This window comes from Dysidea avara, chromosome 9, assembly GCF_963678975.1.
Source record: "Dysidea avara chromosome 9, odDysAvar1.4, whole genome shotgun sequence".
Lineage (NCBI taxonomy): Eukaryota > Metazoa > Porifera > Demospongiae > Dictyoceratida > Dysideidae > Dysidea > Dysidea avara.
In genome coordinates, this window is record NC_089280.1 from 20,673,200 (window position 1) to 20,693,242 (window position 20,043).

The window sequence follows — 20,043 nt, forward strand, 5'->3', positions numbered from 1 at the left end:
ATTAATTACCAGTAAGCGCCTGCGCGGAAGTAGTACCTAACTGGTGCGTAGTGTATCTTCATGTCAAATGGCTTACAGGGAAAATTGGAAAGATTTAGCCAGTCAGTTGATTACCTCACTAGTGGGATTTGAAGTGAGTTATGTGTAGTAGCTGTAGTCGTTGAGCAAAGTTGTGTCTGCAGCCCAAGTCCGAAAGTCATCGTATTTCATTGCAATACGTACTCTCACACTTTCAGTAAGCAACTAAAGCACTTTTGAAATGCTTAGTACATCCAATTCCATAGTTATCATCGCTTTTTGGAAACGGACAGCTTAAAAGTTGGAAGAACCATTTCTGGGTAGGACCCTAAATTTGAGACAGCTCACTGAATGGTTTCTAATTTCTGCAGGTTACGAGACAAGTTCGTTGTTCACGCACAGGATGATAAGGCTAATGGATTGGTGAACTATACTGAGAGATTCCTCGACTGTCAGCTTGACTCATTTTATTCAAAGGTGCGTGTTGTACAGTGTATATGGTGATGTCACCCCATCATTGGTCTGATAGTCTGATGTGCATTATTCAGTGTTGTCACTGTTGTTGTGTTTGGCTGAGTCACCAACTAATACACAATACTCTCCTGTTGATTTGGATGGATCTAAACTAGATGGTAAAATACTTGTACACGTGTGTGTGTGTGCATACATGTCATGTTAAGTCATTTGAAAATATTGACCAAAGTTTTGTAAGCAGGTGGCTACATTGGTTAGGTGACCTTGCTGACTAGACATTGGGTGACCTGCAGCTCAAATCCTGTCAGACCTTCAGTGCTAGACACTAAGGCTCTGATAATTTTATTACATATAACACAAGTCCCATGTGCATTTACCATGTAGCAGTGTACATAATCAATAATAATCCTCGTGTATGTAATTAACTTTATGAGTATTATCTTATACCTATTCCACTTGTAGACCTACCAGATAATTTTGATTGGACAGCATATTTAATGGAGGGAATCACGTTGCCTAGTTACGAGATGGATGATGAGGTAAAAAGCTACTTTTTAATTATTAAATTTTATGGAAAACATCCCTTGTAAAGAATATTTGTCTGAAATATTATGAGTGTTACTATATCAGCATTATGTACATATCACGTATACATGGAACCTCCTTGTTTTGGATGTCCTTATATTCAGGGTTATTTTAAAAGTGGGGTCTTGGTATAAATATACGTATGCACCAATGCAAATAAGACCATGGACAAGTGTCCTGATCATCAAGGTGCCCACATTCCAAGTATTTGTCCAGTCATCCATTTGTTTTCATCAGCTTTCAGACTGGAGCAATGATGAAGATGATGATGTTGATGGAAATGTTAACAGATCTCGTAAGGTTTGGCACCCTCTCATGTCATACTCACCTCACGTGCACACACTACAGCTTAGTAGAGTACCTGCTGGCACTGACACTATCAGTGATGATGATGATGATGATGACGATGATCCTGCATCGTGGGACAGGGATGGAAAGGTTGTGCTTGGTTTGTATTCAAATCTATACAATACATATAGTACAGTTCTGTGTATGGGACAGTTTAAGTAAGTGTGCTAAGTGAGGCTTCACTGTGCTTAACATCATACTGTATTGTAGTACTGTATAGTAAGGTCCCCCCCAAGCCCCTTCCAAAATATAAAAAGTGTATCCAAAATATGTTTAACTTTAAAATTGTCGTAGAGATAAAATATCTTCATGGGAGACTTTTGTTTAATAGAGCACCAATGTTGAATTTTAAATGCATTATTGGTCTGCCTGCCTGTCTGCCGGTCCACCAGCCTGACCACAGCTGAAACTAAACGAAATATTGCATAAATTCCATTTTACATGGCAATAAAAACTCAAGTGTGGCATGTGCTTTTTGGGATTACCACAGTTTTCCACTCTACACTTTTTGTCCAACAGAGGCTCACTCGTTTCAAACAGCATAATCCAAGATACTCTAATAAAGCAGTCACCTTAATACAACACTCATGTGTGGTACTAACATGTGAATTTTAAAAGAAAGTAGGGATCCAAGTGTTGAAGTTATACATCTTAACATATAGCTAGTCATCAACTCGTAACTGATGTTCGGTGACTTAATAAAAGTGTTAATGAGATTCTTATGGGTGCAATTGTCTAGTGAAATAAGCCACTTGACTTTTCCAGATTTCAACTCCCGCAGTAACGTCTACTTTCAGGAGATTTCGCATAGCTTAAATATTTCGAGGTTGAGCAATGTTACCTAATTTATATTTTTCATGGATTTATAAACAATCCCGAAATGTATTAGGCTATATGGAGGTTTAATATTTAAAGGGTAAAATTTTTCCTGTTAACTTCCAAAACCTCAAAATCAGCAAAATTTTCTCCCTCAAAATATTTAGGTTATATGGTTGCATATTTGTTTTGTGGTACTCCTCAGGTTGCCATGACAGCAAGTATGATGTGGTTACGTGATCATCTTATCCCACTATACTGGAGTAGTCAATATCGTGATGGTGTGGTAGTGGGTGATCAACCATCAGCAGCAGCTAATAGATATTGTACCTTAGTGAATGATTGGTATGTGTGTAGTGCACACACACATTACATGTGGGCTACACACTCATCTCACTACACACACATACAGTGCACACACACACATTACATGTGGGCTACACACACATTGCATGTGGGCTACACACACAGTACATGCACGCACACACACGCGCACACACACACACACACACACACACACACACACACACACACACACACACACACACACACACACACACACATGCATGCACATACACACACACTCTCTCACTGTAGTGTATTGTATGTTAGTGATGCACCGATACCGATACTAGTATCGGTATCGGCCCTATTTTGGTGGTATCGGACTTGTATCGGTAAAGCTATAAATGCCCGATACCAACCGATACTTTAAATGACGTGATTTAATTACTTATCAAGATGGCGGCGTACATAGCGCATTGAACGGAGTTGAGCAAAAGCTGATATAAGCTATGAATTCCTTAAAAGAAGCCAGCTACTAGCATTATTAGTACAGTGGAAACTGAAGTAAGCCACGAAATAAGATTCATTGAAGCCATAAGCCTATCTTCGTACGTAATTGATAGCCACAAATCCAGCAAACTGCAGTTGATGGGATTAGCAAATGGGTTTAGTAAGCTAAATCACTAGCTGTTTCTTGTGAGAAATGCCTGTGGGGCAAAGTATCGGTATCGGATCGGTATTGGCCATTTCTGGCCTCAAATGTATCGGTATCGGATCGGTAGTGAAAAAGTGGTATCGTACATCACTACTGTATGTGTTTGTGGTATGTGCATGTCACTGTGGTACCTATCCACCTATTATAGAACTATATACTGTATCCTTGTATGTCTTTCTACAGGACAGCTTATGCCAAAGGTATTGGTCACAGTGATGTAAAGGAGGACATGGTGACAATGACAGAGTTCCAGGTTGTTCGGGAGACCATTTGGTGAGGACAAATATACCCCAGTTGTTAGTCTGATGTGTAATGTGGTCATACAGTACCGCCCAAATGCAACATTGTGAGCACTAATTGTGCACGATTAAAAACCTTGCTCATAAAGGGGTGTGGCAGCCATTTCATTGCTTGGAAACGAAAAGGCTGTAATGCCCTTCATTAGCAATTTTTTTTTTTAATTGTGCACAATTAGTGCTCACAATGTTGCGTTCGGGTGGTACCATACTTGTATACCATATCTCTTCATATATATAAGCCCAAATTTCTGTTTCCTTCCCAGGCCTGTAAACGAATAGGTCCTTTATTTGAAGCCGGGCATTTAGTTTGGATATGTCCTGGTGTTTAATTGAATTTGAGTTGTGGTAGAGCATCATAATTGGAATGGTAAGCATAGAGAACCTTTAATGATTAAAAAACAGTTGTATGATGCATATCTACATGCACGTGGACTCACATGAACTACTCACGTGGTTATTTTTAGTACCTTTGTCCCTCAGAGTGTTCTAAACTTAACGTTAGTAAGTTTGAAGAAACAGCAGCAAGGGAAAAGATTAAAGTCACCAACAGTAAATGCCATTAATAGCGCAGGCCTCTATTTGAGACCAGGGATTTATTTTCCAAATATGCTGGAAACTCCCTGGTTTGTAAATGAGACAGGCGTTTATTCAAATCCAGCTTTTGTACTAGTAGTATGTAAGACGTTTAATTTAGCTGAACCTTACAAGTCCATGTATAATGAAACGTCATCTGTGGGACTAAAATATGTTATATGGCTCAATAAATATGAGGTGGTCTTATTAATGAGGTTATGAAGTACATTTTAGTTATCTTTGAGTAATGATTACTACAATGAGGTGGTCTTGTTGATGAGGTCATAAAGCACACCTTAGCTATATTTGGAACATGGTCACTATAATGAGGTGGTCTTGTTGATAAGGTTGTGGACATGGTCACTATAATGAGGTGGTCTTGTTGATGAGGTCATGGAGCATACCTTTTGACATGGTCACTATAATGAGGTGGTCTTATTAATGAGGTCATGAAGTATACCTTAGCTATGTTTAGGACATGGTCACTATAATGAGGTGGTGTATACTTTTTGGCTATGTTTTGGAATGCTTGACATGGTTGTAGATAGAGCGTACCGGTAAACAGTTACTCTAATTGAACAGTCGTAGCTTTCATCAATGAACTACTAAAAGGTTGATGTTGACTATTTATAGCTAGAAGTTTAATCCATAGTGTTTAATTTCTTTGCTAAAGCAGTTACTTCAATGTGTAATGTACTAGATCCCTAGTAAATCTTCTAACCTGTATTAGTTTTAACGCTTATGATAACATCCCAAACACTGGACAAAATCCGGTCAAATTCTGGTCAGATAGATGTCTGACAATAATGTAATTTGTCATGACACAAAGCACAAGGGGTGCTGTTCTTCCTGTCTAGCTGTTGAGTCTTGTCAAGCTGGACAGTGAGCAGCTGTACCACAGATTTGTTGTGTTGTCTAGTTTTTGGATCTTGTCAAGCTCAGCAATGCGCAGCTGTGTCTTGTCGTTGTTCCTTTCATCTTCTGTCAGGATCAAGACAGGCAAAGTGATGAGCTTTTGCATTACGCTGTCTTCTTTTTGTCTACTGGATGTCTTCATATATTTCTGCAGTCAGTTCAAGGGAAGCACTGGCACTAGTAGAAGCCAGCTGGCATTGTTCACATCGCTGTTCTTCCTCTTGTTGTCGTCTAACAGGATCTTGTCTCTGAATCCACTTGAATCTCTTTGTTTGAGAAGCACGAAAAGATGAAGAATGCTTTTGCTTTGGCATTTTCACACTTGAGCATAGATTTGAAGTAGCTGGAGATCACATCTGCAAAAGTGCACCAAAAAGGTAGCACAGTAAAAAACCAAGTTTCTATCAGCCGGGATCAAACTCGCAACCTCATGGTTGGTAGAAGTGTGCACTAACCACTACACCAAATGACTGTAACTGGTTTTAAAGTTGTTTATAAAGGAATACATAAATTGAATGGGACAAGTGTTTACTCACGGTTTCCATGTGGTTTATAGAAATATTCAAGTGAGTTTTGCTCTATGCCCTTGCATTCAATCCACTGTAAATGACAAACAACAGCAGTTGGAAGCTTCAGCATGGTATTTCTTAAATGATGAGTGCTTCATTTGGTTCATCTTATATAGATGTGCAGAGTTCTAGAGGTGTACCAATATGGGTTTTTGGCATGTACCGATATCCGATATTGATGCCACAAAAAGAAGCCGATAACCGATAGCCGATCCGATATTTGCATTATAATTTTAAGCATACAAAAGTGTACATTTATCCCAACATGTGTATTTTCTGTCGGTTGAATGTAATGAATTAGACAGAAAATAAGCTCCCGCATGAATACTATTGGTGGTCACGTGAGCCTCTCTCACGTGACGTAAAGGTTTATAAGGCTAAGTTAGGTGGGGTTATTCATTCTACGCCACGTGTTAAGGCTAGTGGGGTACTGTTCTTCGAGTTTCCTACGAACCGTAGCGATGTCTCTAGAAGCTGATCAATTCACACGACTGATGAATGCTATAACCGCCACGAAGGATGGCATTGAGGCGAATTTCACGGCCAAACTGGACAAACTCCAGCGCAAAGTAGAAGCAAGCCAGGCCAGCACATCGCAAGAAGTAATGGCGAAGATGAACAAGAAGGCCTATCACTTCAAGAAGAAGGGCAATGAGGCACAGTTTATTTTTAATTCAACGGTGGAGGATCACATCGATGCGGCGAAGAAGACCCTGGGGAAGATGGCCCCTAACAGTGACGCAGACAAGGCTGCCCTAGAAAAAGCGACCACAGAGCTCGATCAGGGTAAGGAGGCCATCAGGGTCCGGCAGAAACACATCCGCATCGCGGACCGTTCGGACTGGGGGGTGGTGGCGGAGTACGAAGCCGGCGAACTGGCAGACAACTCCGAAGATGAAAAGAAGCTGTACAAGGCTAAAAAGGAGCGGTACAGCAAAAAGAGGAGAGCCACGTTAGACAATGGGCCAGTTAGAAAGCGGGGTAAGGCAGAACCGGCCAATAGACCTGTGGATGTACAGCCCAGACCGCCACCCCTGAAGACAAGACCACTGGGCCCTTGTTACACTTGTGGAGAGTATGGCCACCTTGCAAGATCCTGCAACAAATCCCAGCGACCGTATCCTTTTATGAATAAGTCATATGATGTGTGTCACAATGGGGTAAGGTGCCCTGGTAGTGCAATAGGGCCAAGTGTGCTCAGTATCGAGCAAGGGGCTATTGGTGATGGTCTGGAGCAAGTATTGAATAGTCACCTACATGGTGTTGACAAGGCTTACAGACAAGAAAAACCTGTTAATGGAGCTTCAGAGTATGCTCCTGATGAGGGTGCACTGGGTGTTGATAATACAAAGGTAGGGAAGCCCACTGGTGGCCAGGAGGTCATCCCAACCAAGCCAGGTAGTCCAAATAAATATCCCAGCCAGGGGAAAGGTGTAACATGCTCAAGTGAGGCATACTCGACCTCTCCCGAGCCTGACCCATATGAAATTTGGGATTTAGAATTCAGTAGATCCTGGGAGGCTGAGGAACAAGGGGTCACTATTCAACAGATAGTTGATGTCCAGGGACGGCTTAAAGAATGTATTGGGTTTTGGACAGAAGTCCTGCAGGCCCCAGCTACAGTGCTGGGTTGGATACAAAACGGTTATAAGCTTCCCCTGATGTACGCACCAGCTCCATTTGAGCAGCGTAACCATGCCTCAGCTTTTAACCATCAAAAATTTGTCACTGATAGTGTCAAGGAACTCCTAGCTAATAGGTGCATAAAAGAAGTCAAGGAGAAGCCCTTTGTTTGTAGTCCCTTATCAGTAGTAACTAACCAGGAGGGAAAATGTAGACTGGTGCTCAACCTTAGATATTTAAACCAATACTTACGTAAGGACCGGTTCAAGTACGAGGACCTAAGGATTGCCATGCTAATGCTAAACAAAAACGATTTCCTATTCAAGTTTGACCTAAAATCTGGATACCACCACCTGGATATATTTGAGCCTCACCAGTCCTACCTTGGGTTTACTTGGGAGTGGAATAGTACACAGTCCTATTTTGTATTTACTGTCTTGCCTTTTGGGTTATCCACAGCCTGCTATGCTTTTACAAAGTTATTAAGGCCATTAGTAGGATACTGGAGGGGCCAAGGGTTAAGAGTAGTCCTGTACCTGGATGATGGAATAGTGGCCATCGAAGGTCTAGACAAAGCTATCGAAGCTAGCAAGAAGGTAAAGGTAGATCTAGCCAGCGCGGGTCTAATAGCTAATGAGCAAAAATCTCAGTGGGAGCCTGAGCAGAGGTTAATATGGCTGGGTTTTGAGATTAACCTGCATGAAGGTCAACTTTTCATCCCTCAGACAAAGTTGACAGATACCTGTGAATTACTAAAATCGTTATGTCACAAACAAGTTATACCAGCAAGGCTTTTGGCTAGCATGATTGGTAAAATAGTTTCAATGTCACTGGCCCTTGGGCCAATTACCCGTCTGATGAGTATGCTGTCCTGAATACAAGGGTGTCATAGTGTCAACAGTTGGCATTGTCGGCAGAGGCAAAATCCGAAATGCTGTTCTGGCAGAACAAAATGAACCTGTTCAATGGACAGGACCTATGGCCAAAACCATCAGCAGTAAGGGTGGTATACTCAGATGCCAGTAATACGGGGTATGGTGGCTACACTGTGGAACATGGTGGTCAAATTGCAAATGGCCAGTGGTCAAAAGAGGAGGCAGCGCAAAGTTCAACATGGAGAGAATTGAGGGCAGTCAGAATGGTCCTAGAGTCCTTTGAATCTAAATTACAGAACGAAAGGGTGCGTTGGTTTACCGATAACCAAAATGTAGTGAGAATCGTATTGAATGGGAGCAAGAAGCCTGCCCTCCAACAAGAGGCCCTGGCAATCTTTGACACCTCAGTAAAGGAAAGAATCCATGTGGAGCCCGAGTGGATCCCCAGGGAAGAGAACCAAATAGCTGACTATATCAGTAGGATAGTTGACCACGACGACTGGATGCTGAATCCACTGGTGTTTGGGGAATTGAATGCCTTATGGGGACCACATACAGTAGACAGGTTTGCTGATGGGTACAACAGCCAAATTCCCCGTTTTAACTCCCGCTATTGGTGTCCAGACTCAGAAGCTATCGACACATTCACATGCAATTGGGGCAATGAAAACAACTGGTGGTGCCCCCCTATGTTCTTGATCCCCCGACTGCTTAAACATGCAAGCATATGTAAGGCCTCAGGTACTCTGATTGCCCCAAAGTGGCCGTCGGCCCCATTTTGGCCCTTGTTGTTCCCCAATGGAACCCACCCAGCAAGTTTTGTAGTAAGGATACGGGAGCTTCCTAGAATGGAGTACTTAATCATGCCAGGTCACTCGGGGTCCACGCTATTCAAGGGGGTCCCAAACACAATGGTACTAGCTTTGCGCCTAAACTTCCAGACATCCAAGGATACCTAGTGATGGTTGCAGCCCAGAGAGCTGTCGGTATGACCCCGGAGTGGTCACAGTCTAGAGGGCTGTTGCGTATGACCCAAGAGTGGTCACAGTCTAGAGGACTGTTGTGTATGACCCAAGAGTGGTCACAGTCTAGAGAGCTGTTGTGTATGACCCAAGAGTGGTTACAGTCTAGAGGACTGTCGTGTATGACCCAAGAGTGGTCACAGTCTAGAGGACTGTTGTGTATGACCCAAGAGTGGTCACAGTCTAGAGAGCTGTTGTGTATGACCCAAGAGTGGTTACAGTCTAGAGGACTGTTGTGTATGACCCAAGAGTGGTCACAGTCTGGAGGACTGTTGTGTATGACCCAAAAGTGGTCACAGCCTAGAGGGCTGTTGTGTATGACCCAAGAGTGGTCACAGTCTAGAGGACTGTTGTGTATGACCCAAAAGTGGTCACAGCCTAGAGGGCTGTTGTGTATGACCCAAGAGTGGTCACAGTCTAGAGGACTGTTGTGTATGACCCAAGAGTGGTCACAGTCTAGAAGACAGTGGGGTATGACCCAACAGCTTGGACCATGGTGATGGGACTAGCTGGTGAGCCTAGTTTCTCTCTTACTGTATGGCTTGTCATTCTGTAGATATATATTCGCAAGGCGTGTGGGCAGCAGTGAAGGAGGTCGAAGACCCAGAGCTTCGGGAACTGGCGGACAAGCTCCCAAACACTATCCTGCATAGTAGAGCAAACTCCACAGTGAAGAAATACCTTGCAGCATACAAACGGTGGAAGAGCTGGGCTAAGAGGTATGGAATGCCAGCAATCCCTGCCAAAGAGCACCATGTTGGCCTCTACTTGCAACACCTTGCTGATACAGTTGGCTCAAAATCGGCAGTGGAGGAAGCATGCAATTCCCTGGCATGGGTACACTCTACTGCAGGCTTAGTCTCTCCATCTGCCTCCCCCTTCGTTAAAGCTATCCTAGAGGGTCTTCAGAGATCTTTGGCTAAACCTGTTGTCAAGAAAGCTCCCATGACGGTAGCTATGCTGCAGCGGATGGTGGAAGATGCAAAGATGAGTGGCACCCTAACTGATTTAAGACTTACCACTGCTTGCCTGTTATCTTTTGCAGGGTTTTTGAGGTTCAGCGAACTGGTGAATATTCGGCCCTGTGATATCTCTGTCTATGAAGAGTACATAGTGCTACATATTCCACATAGTAAGGGAGACCAGTTGAGAAAAGGAGAGGAAGTAGTGATTGCCAGATGTGGCTCAGCCACCTGTCCAGTCAGCAAGCTGGAAGAATACATAAGGAGAACACAGATCTCATGGAGGGATCAAAGGTTTTTGTTCCGCCCAATATGTAAGACCAAGCTGGGAGACAGGTTGCGTGAGTCGGGCAGCATAAGTTACACCTGCCTTCACAGGCTTTTTAAAAATAAGCTTAGAAATCTGGGCTATGATCCAAAAGATTTTGGGCTACACAGTATGAGAGTTGGTGGAGCTACCAAGGCGGCTAATGCTGGAGTCCCCGACAGGTTATTCAAGCGCCATGGTAGATGGAAATCAGAAAATGCGAAGGATGGATACATAGAGGATTCATTGGAGCACAGATTATCCGTAACCAAACAGCTTGGCTTATAATGTAAAGCTCAGTTTGTAGTACAGTCCTATCTTTGTCACCCTAGAGTTGGTTAACAGTTTGAAAAACAGTAGCCCACGTTTGGTGGCGCACAACCCAGTGTTAGTGTGTTGTGGGTGGTAAGGGCAATAGTATGGTGAGGGAGGTGTATTTTCTGTCGGTTGAATGTAATGAATTAGACAGAAAATAAGCTCCCACATGAATACTATTGGTGGTCACGTGAGCCTCTCTCATGTGACGTAAAGGTTTATAAGGCTAAGTTAGGTGTGGTTATTCATTCTACGCCACGTGTTAAGGCTAGTGGGGTACACCCACCCACCCTCCCTAGTGTGATGGTGTTTAAAATGAAAAGATTTTTTATATATTTTCTTTGACTATCTTTAGATAGATTTGCTGATGATAATGGACAAGAGACATGCTGGAATTTTAAACTGATTTGTTGGTGCATACACATACATGAGAGTGGAGCAAATTTAGGGTTTTTCCTGGTAGGCAAAAAAAAAAAAAATGCCTGCCAGGTTTTTTCCTGAGGCTGTTTTGGGCTGGGCAGTCTCAAATTTATTATTTCTCTCTTATCATTAGTTGTTGCTAAGCCCCCACTCTCCAGTTGTACATGCATAGGTAGTTGTTGTATGCAGTTGTAAGTGTGCAGTTAACAGTTTGAAAAACAGTAGCCCACGTTTGGTGGCGCACAACCCAGTGTTAGTGTGTTGTGGGTGGTAAGGGCAATAGTATGGTGAGGGAGGTGCATGTACTCTGCCTGTGGTGGTATACTGCACTTGGGTTTCTATTGTGCAATCCAGACAATTAGGTACCCACAAACATTTTTATGTATACTCCCATGAAGCCCTATATGGATATTTCTGCATTACTCTGCATTCTAATGGCTTGTGAGAAAGCTGGTACAGCAAGGTTCCTTGGTTATCCTGTGACCCTTCTTTTTATTACAAAGGTACTCTATAACTGCTTCATTTATAAAGACTATATGATAAGCTTTCCAGAGACACAAACACTAAAATTGTATGTATTTGCATGGCTTCTTGTAGCATAGCACTTGTTACAGAGTGAACAATAAGCCACTGGCACTAAAGAGCCACATGGATAACGTAGAAAACCAATGCATAATCTGTTTATGTACAAACTATTGCTAGCTACTGTATAAATATCAGTAGCAATATCGGTCCTACTGCTGTTCTGTACCGATACCGATATTGGTAAAAATTACCATATCGGTGGCCGATATTTTAGCCAATCCGATTATCGGTACACCTCTACAGAGTTCTGTTCAAATATTCTGATAGAACATACATGTAATAGTTGTAACACGGGCATGAGGGCATACATATCAGGCAAAGCCTGAATGCCCTGTGTTACAGCTAATATGTAATACTTATCAGGCTGATAGCCTGTACAAGACAATCAATCACCCAAGCCAATACGAGTGCAACCACTGGATGTATTATATATGCATACCTAAAATTTTTGATTATGGGCCAGCAGCTAGTACATTCTGGTTATGTTCTAGTTATGTTCAGGTACGATGAACAGACATATCCTAGAGATATCATAGAGAGTTTCAGTTACGCGAGTTTAATGTTTTAATCAGTGCTTTGAATCATTTATAGAAAATTATGAAGCTCACTAACGGCCTAGATAGGTAAGCTTGCTTGTAGAGTGGTTACTCTGTGCAGAGTGGTAGCTTCATGATGGGGGCGTGTCCATATTCGAAAACGTGTGGAAACGATCTGTAAATAAGCTATAGCACTCGTACTCACCTTAACCCAACGTTTTTCAACTCTTAGGATGGCGAGGACAACAAAATGCTCTCTGCCTGAGTGGTTTTCATGGTGAAATCCAAGTCGTGCATCCTAATCACATGAGTATTAATTGATTCCCACAATCAATTTCGGTCTCAACGTCTATATAATCACTGCCTAGTTGTAGCCCGGGTTACACATTTCGTATGTAGCCCAGCCAGGCACCTCCTTTGATCTGAGGTGTGAAAGTGTTACATTTACTCTAATAAAACATACAGCTACACTTTAAATACTCAGTTATAGCATCAAACCTTCAACAGATGCATGAATAAGCAAAAGCAAAAAAATATGTGTCACTGAGGCATATACTGTATCTAGTTGACTGACACTGGGATTAATGGCTAATACAAACTCCCAGACCTTCATTTGACTGTGTACTACACCATCATTCTTTCACTATATATAACACTACCAGTGAATCGTATGTGTACACTTTCCTACAGGTTGTTAGTTGGTGTGAGGTCTAGTTTTGTATACAACTATTGTGAGGATGATGGTAGTGTGACTCCAAATAGTACACTACAAGTGACTCACTTGACACCGGTTAGTGTGTGATACAAGCACAGACACCTGGACACATGCACACATGCACACATGCCATAATATGTGTGTGCTGTAATAGAACAGGTCATTGTTATGGCTGTATTGATATTGTTAGGGTGCCCTGCGACAGTTATTGTTGAGATTTTGTGAAGCTGCAACCATTTTGTGTCATCTGAGAGAATTTGTTGATGAAGTGTTAATGTCAAGTAGAGGTGAAGGTGGCTGTTATGTCACTTGTCAAACATACCAAGCTTTTGCTGGGTGTTTACATGACTACCTGAAGGTGTGTATATGTTATAGTGTGTAAGGCGTCACACATATGTACAGTATGTGTAGCTCTTGTTTGTTAATTCAATCACAAAAAAGCCAAGCTGTGAAAAAAAAGAATACAGATTTCTAGATTGAATTTATTGCCTAGAAATTTTATTGCCTAGAAATTACATTATTATCACTTCAGCCATTTACAGGTGGGTCCCAAGGGGTACTATAAACACGACCACATTATAGTGACTGTTCTATTAGAGCAGGTACCTATGTATTGGCTGTTTTAGATTGGATATAATTTATTCTTATACTTGTACACACAAGCCCCAAAGCAGGACATAGGCCAGCTTTGGAGCTTGCTTTTCACTTGTTATATTTTCTTTTTACAGGTGTGTGACAGAATATGTTACATGATAGTATATACCATGTTTACTTGGTTAAATGCCGCAGCATTTATTGCTGTAGTGCAAAAATTGATACGGAAACTTGACCACCACTCAGTGCTTGAAAATGATGTTTATGCCCTTATTTTCAAATCAATTGTAGCACTACTTAAGTGCAGCTACTATCGAAGGTGTGGTGTTTAACCAAGGAAATACAGTATGTGCCTTCAAAGCTACATATCTGCATGCTTACCTTATCCATTTGTTTGCCCCATTTTTCCACTGCCACATGGATATTGATTCATGGGCATGGCCTAAAACGCATCAAATCCTATGGACAAGGGAGCATGTAACTCTGTAAACAGCGAAATTCAAACATGGCTGCCATGTGCTATAAAAGTAATTTATAAAATTCCTTATTCATGCTCAAATACATCACGTTACCAGCATCACTGAAATGAAGCTATTGAAATGAGGTCGAATGGCACGATGGAAGAATAGTAGTACGGGAATAACAGGGTAGCCTTTCTGTATTCACAAGCAATTTATAATTACTTGACTCTACCACTGCAAAGTCATCCTTCGACTTGACGGCCGCCTGTCGAGGCCTGCTTGGCTGCCTTCACAGAATACGATGAAGTGGCTGCATAAACCTGTTGCATGTAAAGATGATTCACCAATGATATACATAGTAACACTGGATGCCATGTTTGAATTTTCCTGTAGTTTATTTATTTATTACTGTGAAGGACTCAACAACACACAGATGGAAAAAAGGGGAGGTAATCAAAGCGACATTAAATAATTTAATAATACGTCTTTGAAACAGTTTATACACTGTAGATGGCTGATCGACAATATCTTCTGGTCAATTGTAATAGTGGATGGCAAAAGGAGAATAAGTAAGAGTTAATTCTGCTTTGTGGGATTCTGAAACATTGGTAGTGTACGGAGTTACACGCTCTTTTGTCCACAGGATTCGATGCACTCCTGGTGCTGCATCAATGGCTTCTTTGCACACTGAGTGGAAATCATTGTAATTTCAGAAGTAACTGAATTGATTGCAGAGGCTGTTTTGTTCAGCCATGAAATTATTTTTCCATGGTGTGGTATACATGGGTTCACCAATCATAAATTGTTACAAAAAATCAACAAGGAAAAATTAAATTTGAGTAGAGATCGTAGGAGTAGTAGTTATGAAAGAATGGAGGTCACTTACATTGTACCCGAAGCTATACTATTGACACATTATTTCCTGCTCATGTAGTACAGCCATGACTTAAGTAGTATATTAAATGTCAGGTACAGATATAGGCAACCTCCCTTTTTTCATAACTTTTATATTTCTATGATCCTTACTCACATTTTAAGATCCCTAACTTTTGTTCTTCTTAACACTTGCTGCATCTACTACAACTGTGGAATGATGTTAGGGAATTTTCCCACCATTCCTGAATGATTCACAGGATCTATCTCAACCCATTATAAAGACTGTTATGACTAACTGTACAATAAACTAGTGCTCTAATGTAAAACATTTATATTCGTGTGCAATGTCTGCAAACAATGAATAGTTAGTAAAGTCATTGAATAATGCATTCACAAGGACGTATTTCTATTAAGCAAAAGTAGTGATTTGCAGAGTTGAGTGTTAGTCTTGGTGTTTGGTGGTTTGGATGGAGGCGTGAACACGATTTATTCCACCATGGACCAAAACGAGAATCCATCACTGCGCTCATCATTGTTGTTTTCATATGTGGGAAAACATTTTCAATTGATTGGGTTGGTCATGAAAGGGTCAGTAGGAGTAATACTGGTAAATCCTCCAATAGTCAGAGGATTTTCTTGTCTAGCACTTCCTACACTGAAAGTGTTGTAGTGGAAATGGGACCAGGTGTGGTTGTCAAATTGAAAGTCAATCCTTAACTCCCAATTGCCAGTCTGTGTAAAGCAATATAGTGCTTTTAGTCCATACCACAGTTTGTCACCATCAAGGTCTCCAAATCCTTCTTCATATTCTTCCCATGTCTTGTTGAAGGTGTTCACTCCATCTTTAATGTTCCTTTGTATAACAATCCATCCCCATCACTGGTGTCCATGTCACAGTAGACATCAGCAGTAGTAAAGCGACCTCCACACTTACACTTCATCTGGTAGACAGCAGAAGGAGCTTTGCTAAGTGGAAAGTTGGTCAGATCACAACAGCTTTTGATGGTTATCTTGTCTGGACTGCACTTGGTCTTTAACTGGTTACACTGCCGGAGAAGGTAATCACATTGTTGATCAGCATTCGTAGCCAGTAGAGAACTGACTAGTATGAGCAGTATGACTAGTTGACTCTTCATATCTACTATACAGTGGAACCTCTCTATTCTGGACAATTTGGGACCAAACATATTTGTCCTTATTATAGAGGTTTCCTTAATTCAGAGGATTTCTTATTATAGAGGTTTCCTTAATTCAGAGGATTTCTTTTTTTTGGTATTATACATCATTGTAGTACTTCTTAAAGCATACACAATAGTTCAGTATAACAATTATTTTGTTCACACACTATACAGACAGTTATCCATTGCAGATAAGAGTGTTACATAGAAGTGATATCACACACCAGTGAGAGAAGTTAACCAATACATAAGCATGTGGAATAGCTAGCTAATATAGTCTCACAAAGAGTCATTCACTGTTGAAAAGCATACACACTAGTTCAATATAGTCACACACTAGAAAAGTCATCCAATGTGGATTGCTTTGTGCTTTGTAGTACAGAACAGTGGAGACGTACAACTTCATTACTGAGCTTAGATGTTTCTATAGCCATGTCTGGATGACCTTTTCTCTCCAAGAAGAAAGTAACATCTTCTAATGCTTGAACTGCTTATATTTCGTTTTACAGCATTACAAATAAAGAACAGTATGGGAAGCAATCCACTCGCTACGAAAATTACGGGAGCCTGTATTCCGCGGAATAAGGAATAGCAGAATTACGGAATAAGCGAAAATCACATTCTAAATATTTTGTTATTGTTATAGCCTCTATAAAATTTTAATATACATTCCTCACCTCGTAGAGAACACAATCACGATGGTACCAATCCTCGGGGCGATCTTTAAATAGGATATGTACAAAGATATTCACTCTAGAGCAATCTAACTAAGCTAAACTACTGTTAAATACACTTCACTACTTAATCGCTAGAAAACTAGAAGTTCTTTGTGCCATACTTGCTCATACCAGCTGTCACATACGAGCAGCTAGCTAACTGGCTAAAGAGTTTAGGACAAAACAATCCACCCCCTAGGTAGCTACCCTGCATGCATGGAATAATCTGACCTTTCTCAGTTATAACTCTGTTACCATTTCCTAAAGTGTTTCAAATAAATTCGGAGAATAATACTGCGTTCAGCTCCCAACATCAGAGCTCCAACCTCAGCTCAAACACTTCGTATATAACTCTAATAAATTTGGGCGGTTACTCGTGTGTGACAGCTGGTATGAGTAAGTATATCACAAAGAACTTCTAGTTTTCTAGCGATTATGTAGTGAAGTGTAGTTAGATTGTTATATCTTTGTACATATCCTTTTTAAAGATCGCCCCGAGAATCGGTGCCATCGTGATTGTGTTCTCTACGAGGTGAGGAATGTATATTAAAACGTTATAGAGGCTATAAACAATAATAAAATATTTAGAATGTGATTTTCGCTTATTCCGTAATTCTGCTATTCTGCTATTCCGTATTCCGCGGAATACAGGCTCCCGAAAATTACAGATGATTCTTGTTGTAACAACCAGCTTGCACTGAAGCCAATGCATGTTGCCACAAATCAACACCTTCGAGGAAGTGGAGAAAGAAATACATGTAGGACACAAAGGAGGACAAAGGCAAGTCCATGATGTATGCACTGTACAGTAGTTGCTGCAGTTGGTGAAAAGGCACGTCTTGAGCTGAAGTGATGTCAAATACTGAAGAAATCAAGCCAGTTAGTAGAAATTTCAGTTAAATAGAAAATTATTTTGTTGGAAAGGTTTGCATGGGGTCGCTCTGAAGGAATTTTGGGCTTGGTTATGCTTGCCATTACACTTCATTTTCAGCTATGTTCAGCTCATTACACAGCATTACAGTTGAAGGACACTACAAGAAGGACCTCTACAATCAATCCAGTCACAATGGAAAACTTGGATGATTCCCATTACAAACGTAGGGAAGCCATCACACAGTGCTACAGCAATCAACACCTTGTGCTGTCAACAAAGATAAACACAAAGGAGGATCACAGGTAAGTCCATGAAGCATGCATTGTACATACTGTGGTGTGCCAAAGGGCAACTGTCGAGTTAAAGCAATGTCAAACAGTGAAAAATCAAGCCTGTAGCCTTAGCCATTATTAATTAAGTTATGTTTGTCTGAAGGCATAAGTCAGGCAGGCAGGCAAGCAGTCACTGGAAAATTCCACTGATACAAAAATTGTAGCAGCCTATTGGAAGCGTTGTACTGAACTAACCAATGCTCCCAAGATGCCATGAAGGTATGTGTTGTGAGGCTGATTTTAGGGTGAAATTTTTGGCCAGAAAGCCCAAACCTTCATGATCCCTGATATACAGTACTATCATATGTATGATTATGTTTGTGAGTGTCTTTATGTGATTTTATGTATTGTACGTTATACATGCACTTAACTACACAATATCTTTCAGGAGTTTCACAGTACTCTCTTAGGAATAGAGAAGAACCTTGTCAGCAACAGTAAGTTAATAGTAGTAATTTACACTTTTCAAATAGTTGTGTTATGTTATGACTAATTCTTGTTTTCATCAGATGAGTTTGTTTCACTCTCTCAACTGGAGTACAAACTACATGCAAAAATTATAGAACAACGTGTCCTCTACCATGTACACACTAAAGGGATCCTGACTAAATGTGATGATCCTGCCCAGGTAATAGATCTATCATCATGAGAGTTGAGCACTTTTATAAGAAGAGCACCTCTTCTTGTGATTCCATAATCTGTGGTACTTATTATAAGCATTAAAATTTAACTACTTTTTTTGGTTTTCCTTGTGAATGTTGTTAATTAACTACACACTATAGTGATAGTTTATACTCTGAAGTGATTCCATGGTAGCTGGAATAAGGAAGTTATTCTATTACATTCACTTTCATTGTTGTAGTGTGTGTGTCACTTGTTGGACGCAATTTGGCGGGAACTACTTTATTATGATTGTGCTGGTCACCAATCAGCAGTACATGAAGTATGACCAGTAAAACTGGTGTGTGTTTTGTTGTTATCAAAGTTTGAAACACAGGTTCTACTGGTATTGTGGCTAAAGACAGTTCGTCCTTATCTTGAGATCTTGGGCAACTGGATTACTAGTGGGATCCTGTATGACTATCACGATGAGATCTGTATTAAAATGTTAGTAAAGCTGTACACTAATGACTTCATATTTAATAACTGAGGGAATTTTAAAAGTTTAATAGTATTTACAGAGGACCCTCAGTTATCTGAGCTCCTGGGAACAACCTGGTGTTCAGATAGCCAGAGAATTTCTATCTCTGAAGTTGTGTGCAAACTCACCTTAAACGATGTACTGTGCTGCCTCAAATTAAGGCTTGCCCTGTAGAAATAAATGCCTTGTGGTATAGAGAATTACAACAGAAATTGTTGGGTTTGAATAAACACAAGGTTTCAAATGATGCCTGGTGATCATAATTTTAAAACATTCTATACAGTACCATAAACAACAAGGTAAGCAATGAAACGAAATGTAAGGGTTGTCGCCAGCTGGGGAAGAACTGGCTCAACACTAAGCAACCCTTGCTTAGTTGTTGAGAACATGTTTTCACTCTGCTATTGACTTAGTATGGGAATAACATTTAAAGTCAATACAGCTATAAAACATAAGAACACAGTCACAAGCCACACTTTCTAAATGTTCCGCAATTTTTTTTCAGTCACGTGCGAGGTCACAGGTCCCTTCTGGCATCTCATGATTCTACAACTTCCTTCTCCCAGAGAAGCTGACCCATCAGGGAAGTTGTGCTACAGACAGAAGTGTTTGAGTTTCCTGATTACTCTAGTACGAGTACACTCACATTAGTTACTCTGCTGAATGTTGTTTCATTGCTGACTAGTACTTGTCAGCAATGACTCAGCTTCCCTTGGCCAAACCAGGGCTTGACTAAATCCAGACTTGTACCTTGCAACGTGACAGACGTTGTAAAGAGACACAAACTACCTCAGCATCGGGATTGTTATTTGGCTGGATTCTAGCACTAGTTGATATCACTCCATGTACTCAAACAAAAAGTCTTGTCCAATTTAAACTTGGGTCTACTTTAGCATCACTAAATCACCAGCTCT

The 20,043-nt window shown here is 40.9% G+C and overlaps 2 protein-coding genes across 5 annotated transcripts in view; both read left to right on the forward strand.

The window, feature by feature from the left end:
• Positions 1–20,043, forward strand: part of LOC136265434 (gamma-tubulin complex component 5-like) — a 30,376-nt gene continuing 10,333 nt past the window's right edge. Inside the window, exons 1-16 of one of the 2 annotated variants that reach the window (XM_066060278.1) lie at positions 1–133; positions 183–235; positions 285–338; positions 390–495; positions 548–650; positions 955–1,031; positions 1,315–1,377; positions 1,426–1,515; positions 2,447–2,586; positions 3,425–3,514; positions 12,933–13,032; positions 13,148–13,315; positions 18,377–18,425; positions 18,498–18,616; positions 18,851–18,931; positions 18,986–19,095. In XM_066060278.1, coding sequence (XP_065916350.1) covers positions 68–133; positions 183–235; positions 285–338; positions 390–495; positions 548–650; positions 955–1,031; positions 1,315–1,377; positions 1,426–1,515; positions 2,447–2,586; positions 3,425–3,514; positions 12,933–13,032; positions 13,148–13,315; positions 18,377–18,425; positions 18,498–18,616; positions 18,851–18,931; positions 18,986–19,095 — 1,469 coding nt within the window. In that variant the 5' untranslated portion in view covers positions 1–67. Of the gene's footprint in view, positions 134–182; positions 236–284; positions 339–389; positions 496–547; positions 651–954; positions 1,032–1,314; positions 1,378–1,425; positions 1,516–2,446; positions 2,587–3,424; positions 3,515–12,932; positions 13,033–13,147; positions 13,316–18,376; positions 18,426–18,497; positions 18,617–18,850; positions 18,932–18,985; positions 19,096–20,043 lie in introns of those variants that run through there. The other variant, XM_066060279.1, reaches the window with a different exon arrangement.
• Positions 6,013–11,385, forward strand: LOC136265435 (integrase/recombinase xerD homolog). Of its 3 annotated transcripts, none has more exons than XM_066060282.1 (2): positions 6,013–6,714; positions 11,057–11,385. In XM_066060282.1, the coding sequence occupies exons 1-2, from the start codon at positions 6,059–6,061 to the stop codon at positions 11,058–11,060; spliced, it is 660 nt and encodes a 219-aa protein (XP_065916354.1). In that variant the 5' UTR covers positions 6,013–6,058; the 3' UTR covers positions 11,061–11,385. The 3 variants fall into 3 exon arrangements, with proteins under 3 accessions (XP_065916354.1, XP_065916353.1, XP_065916352.1); XM_066060281.1 differs by having other exon boundaries at positions 11,061–11,385; XM_066060280.1 differs by lacking the exon at positions 6,013–6,714 and adding an exon at positions 9,363–10,675.

What these genes read in the sequence shown, in the direction of transcription:
- LOC136265435 (XM_066060280.1), top strand. Translation starts at nt 9,655, where the DNA reads ATGGCTTGTCATTCTGTAGATATATATTCGCAAGGCGTGTGGGCAGCA.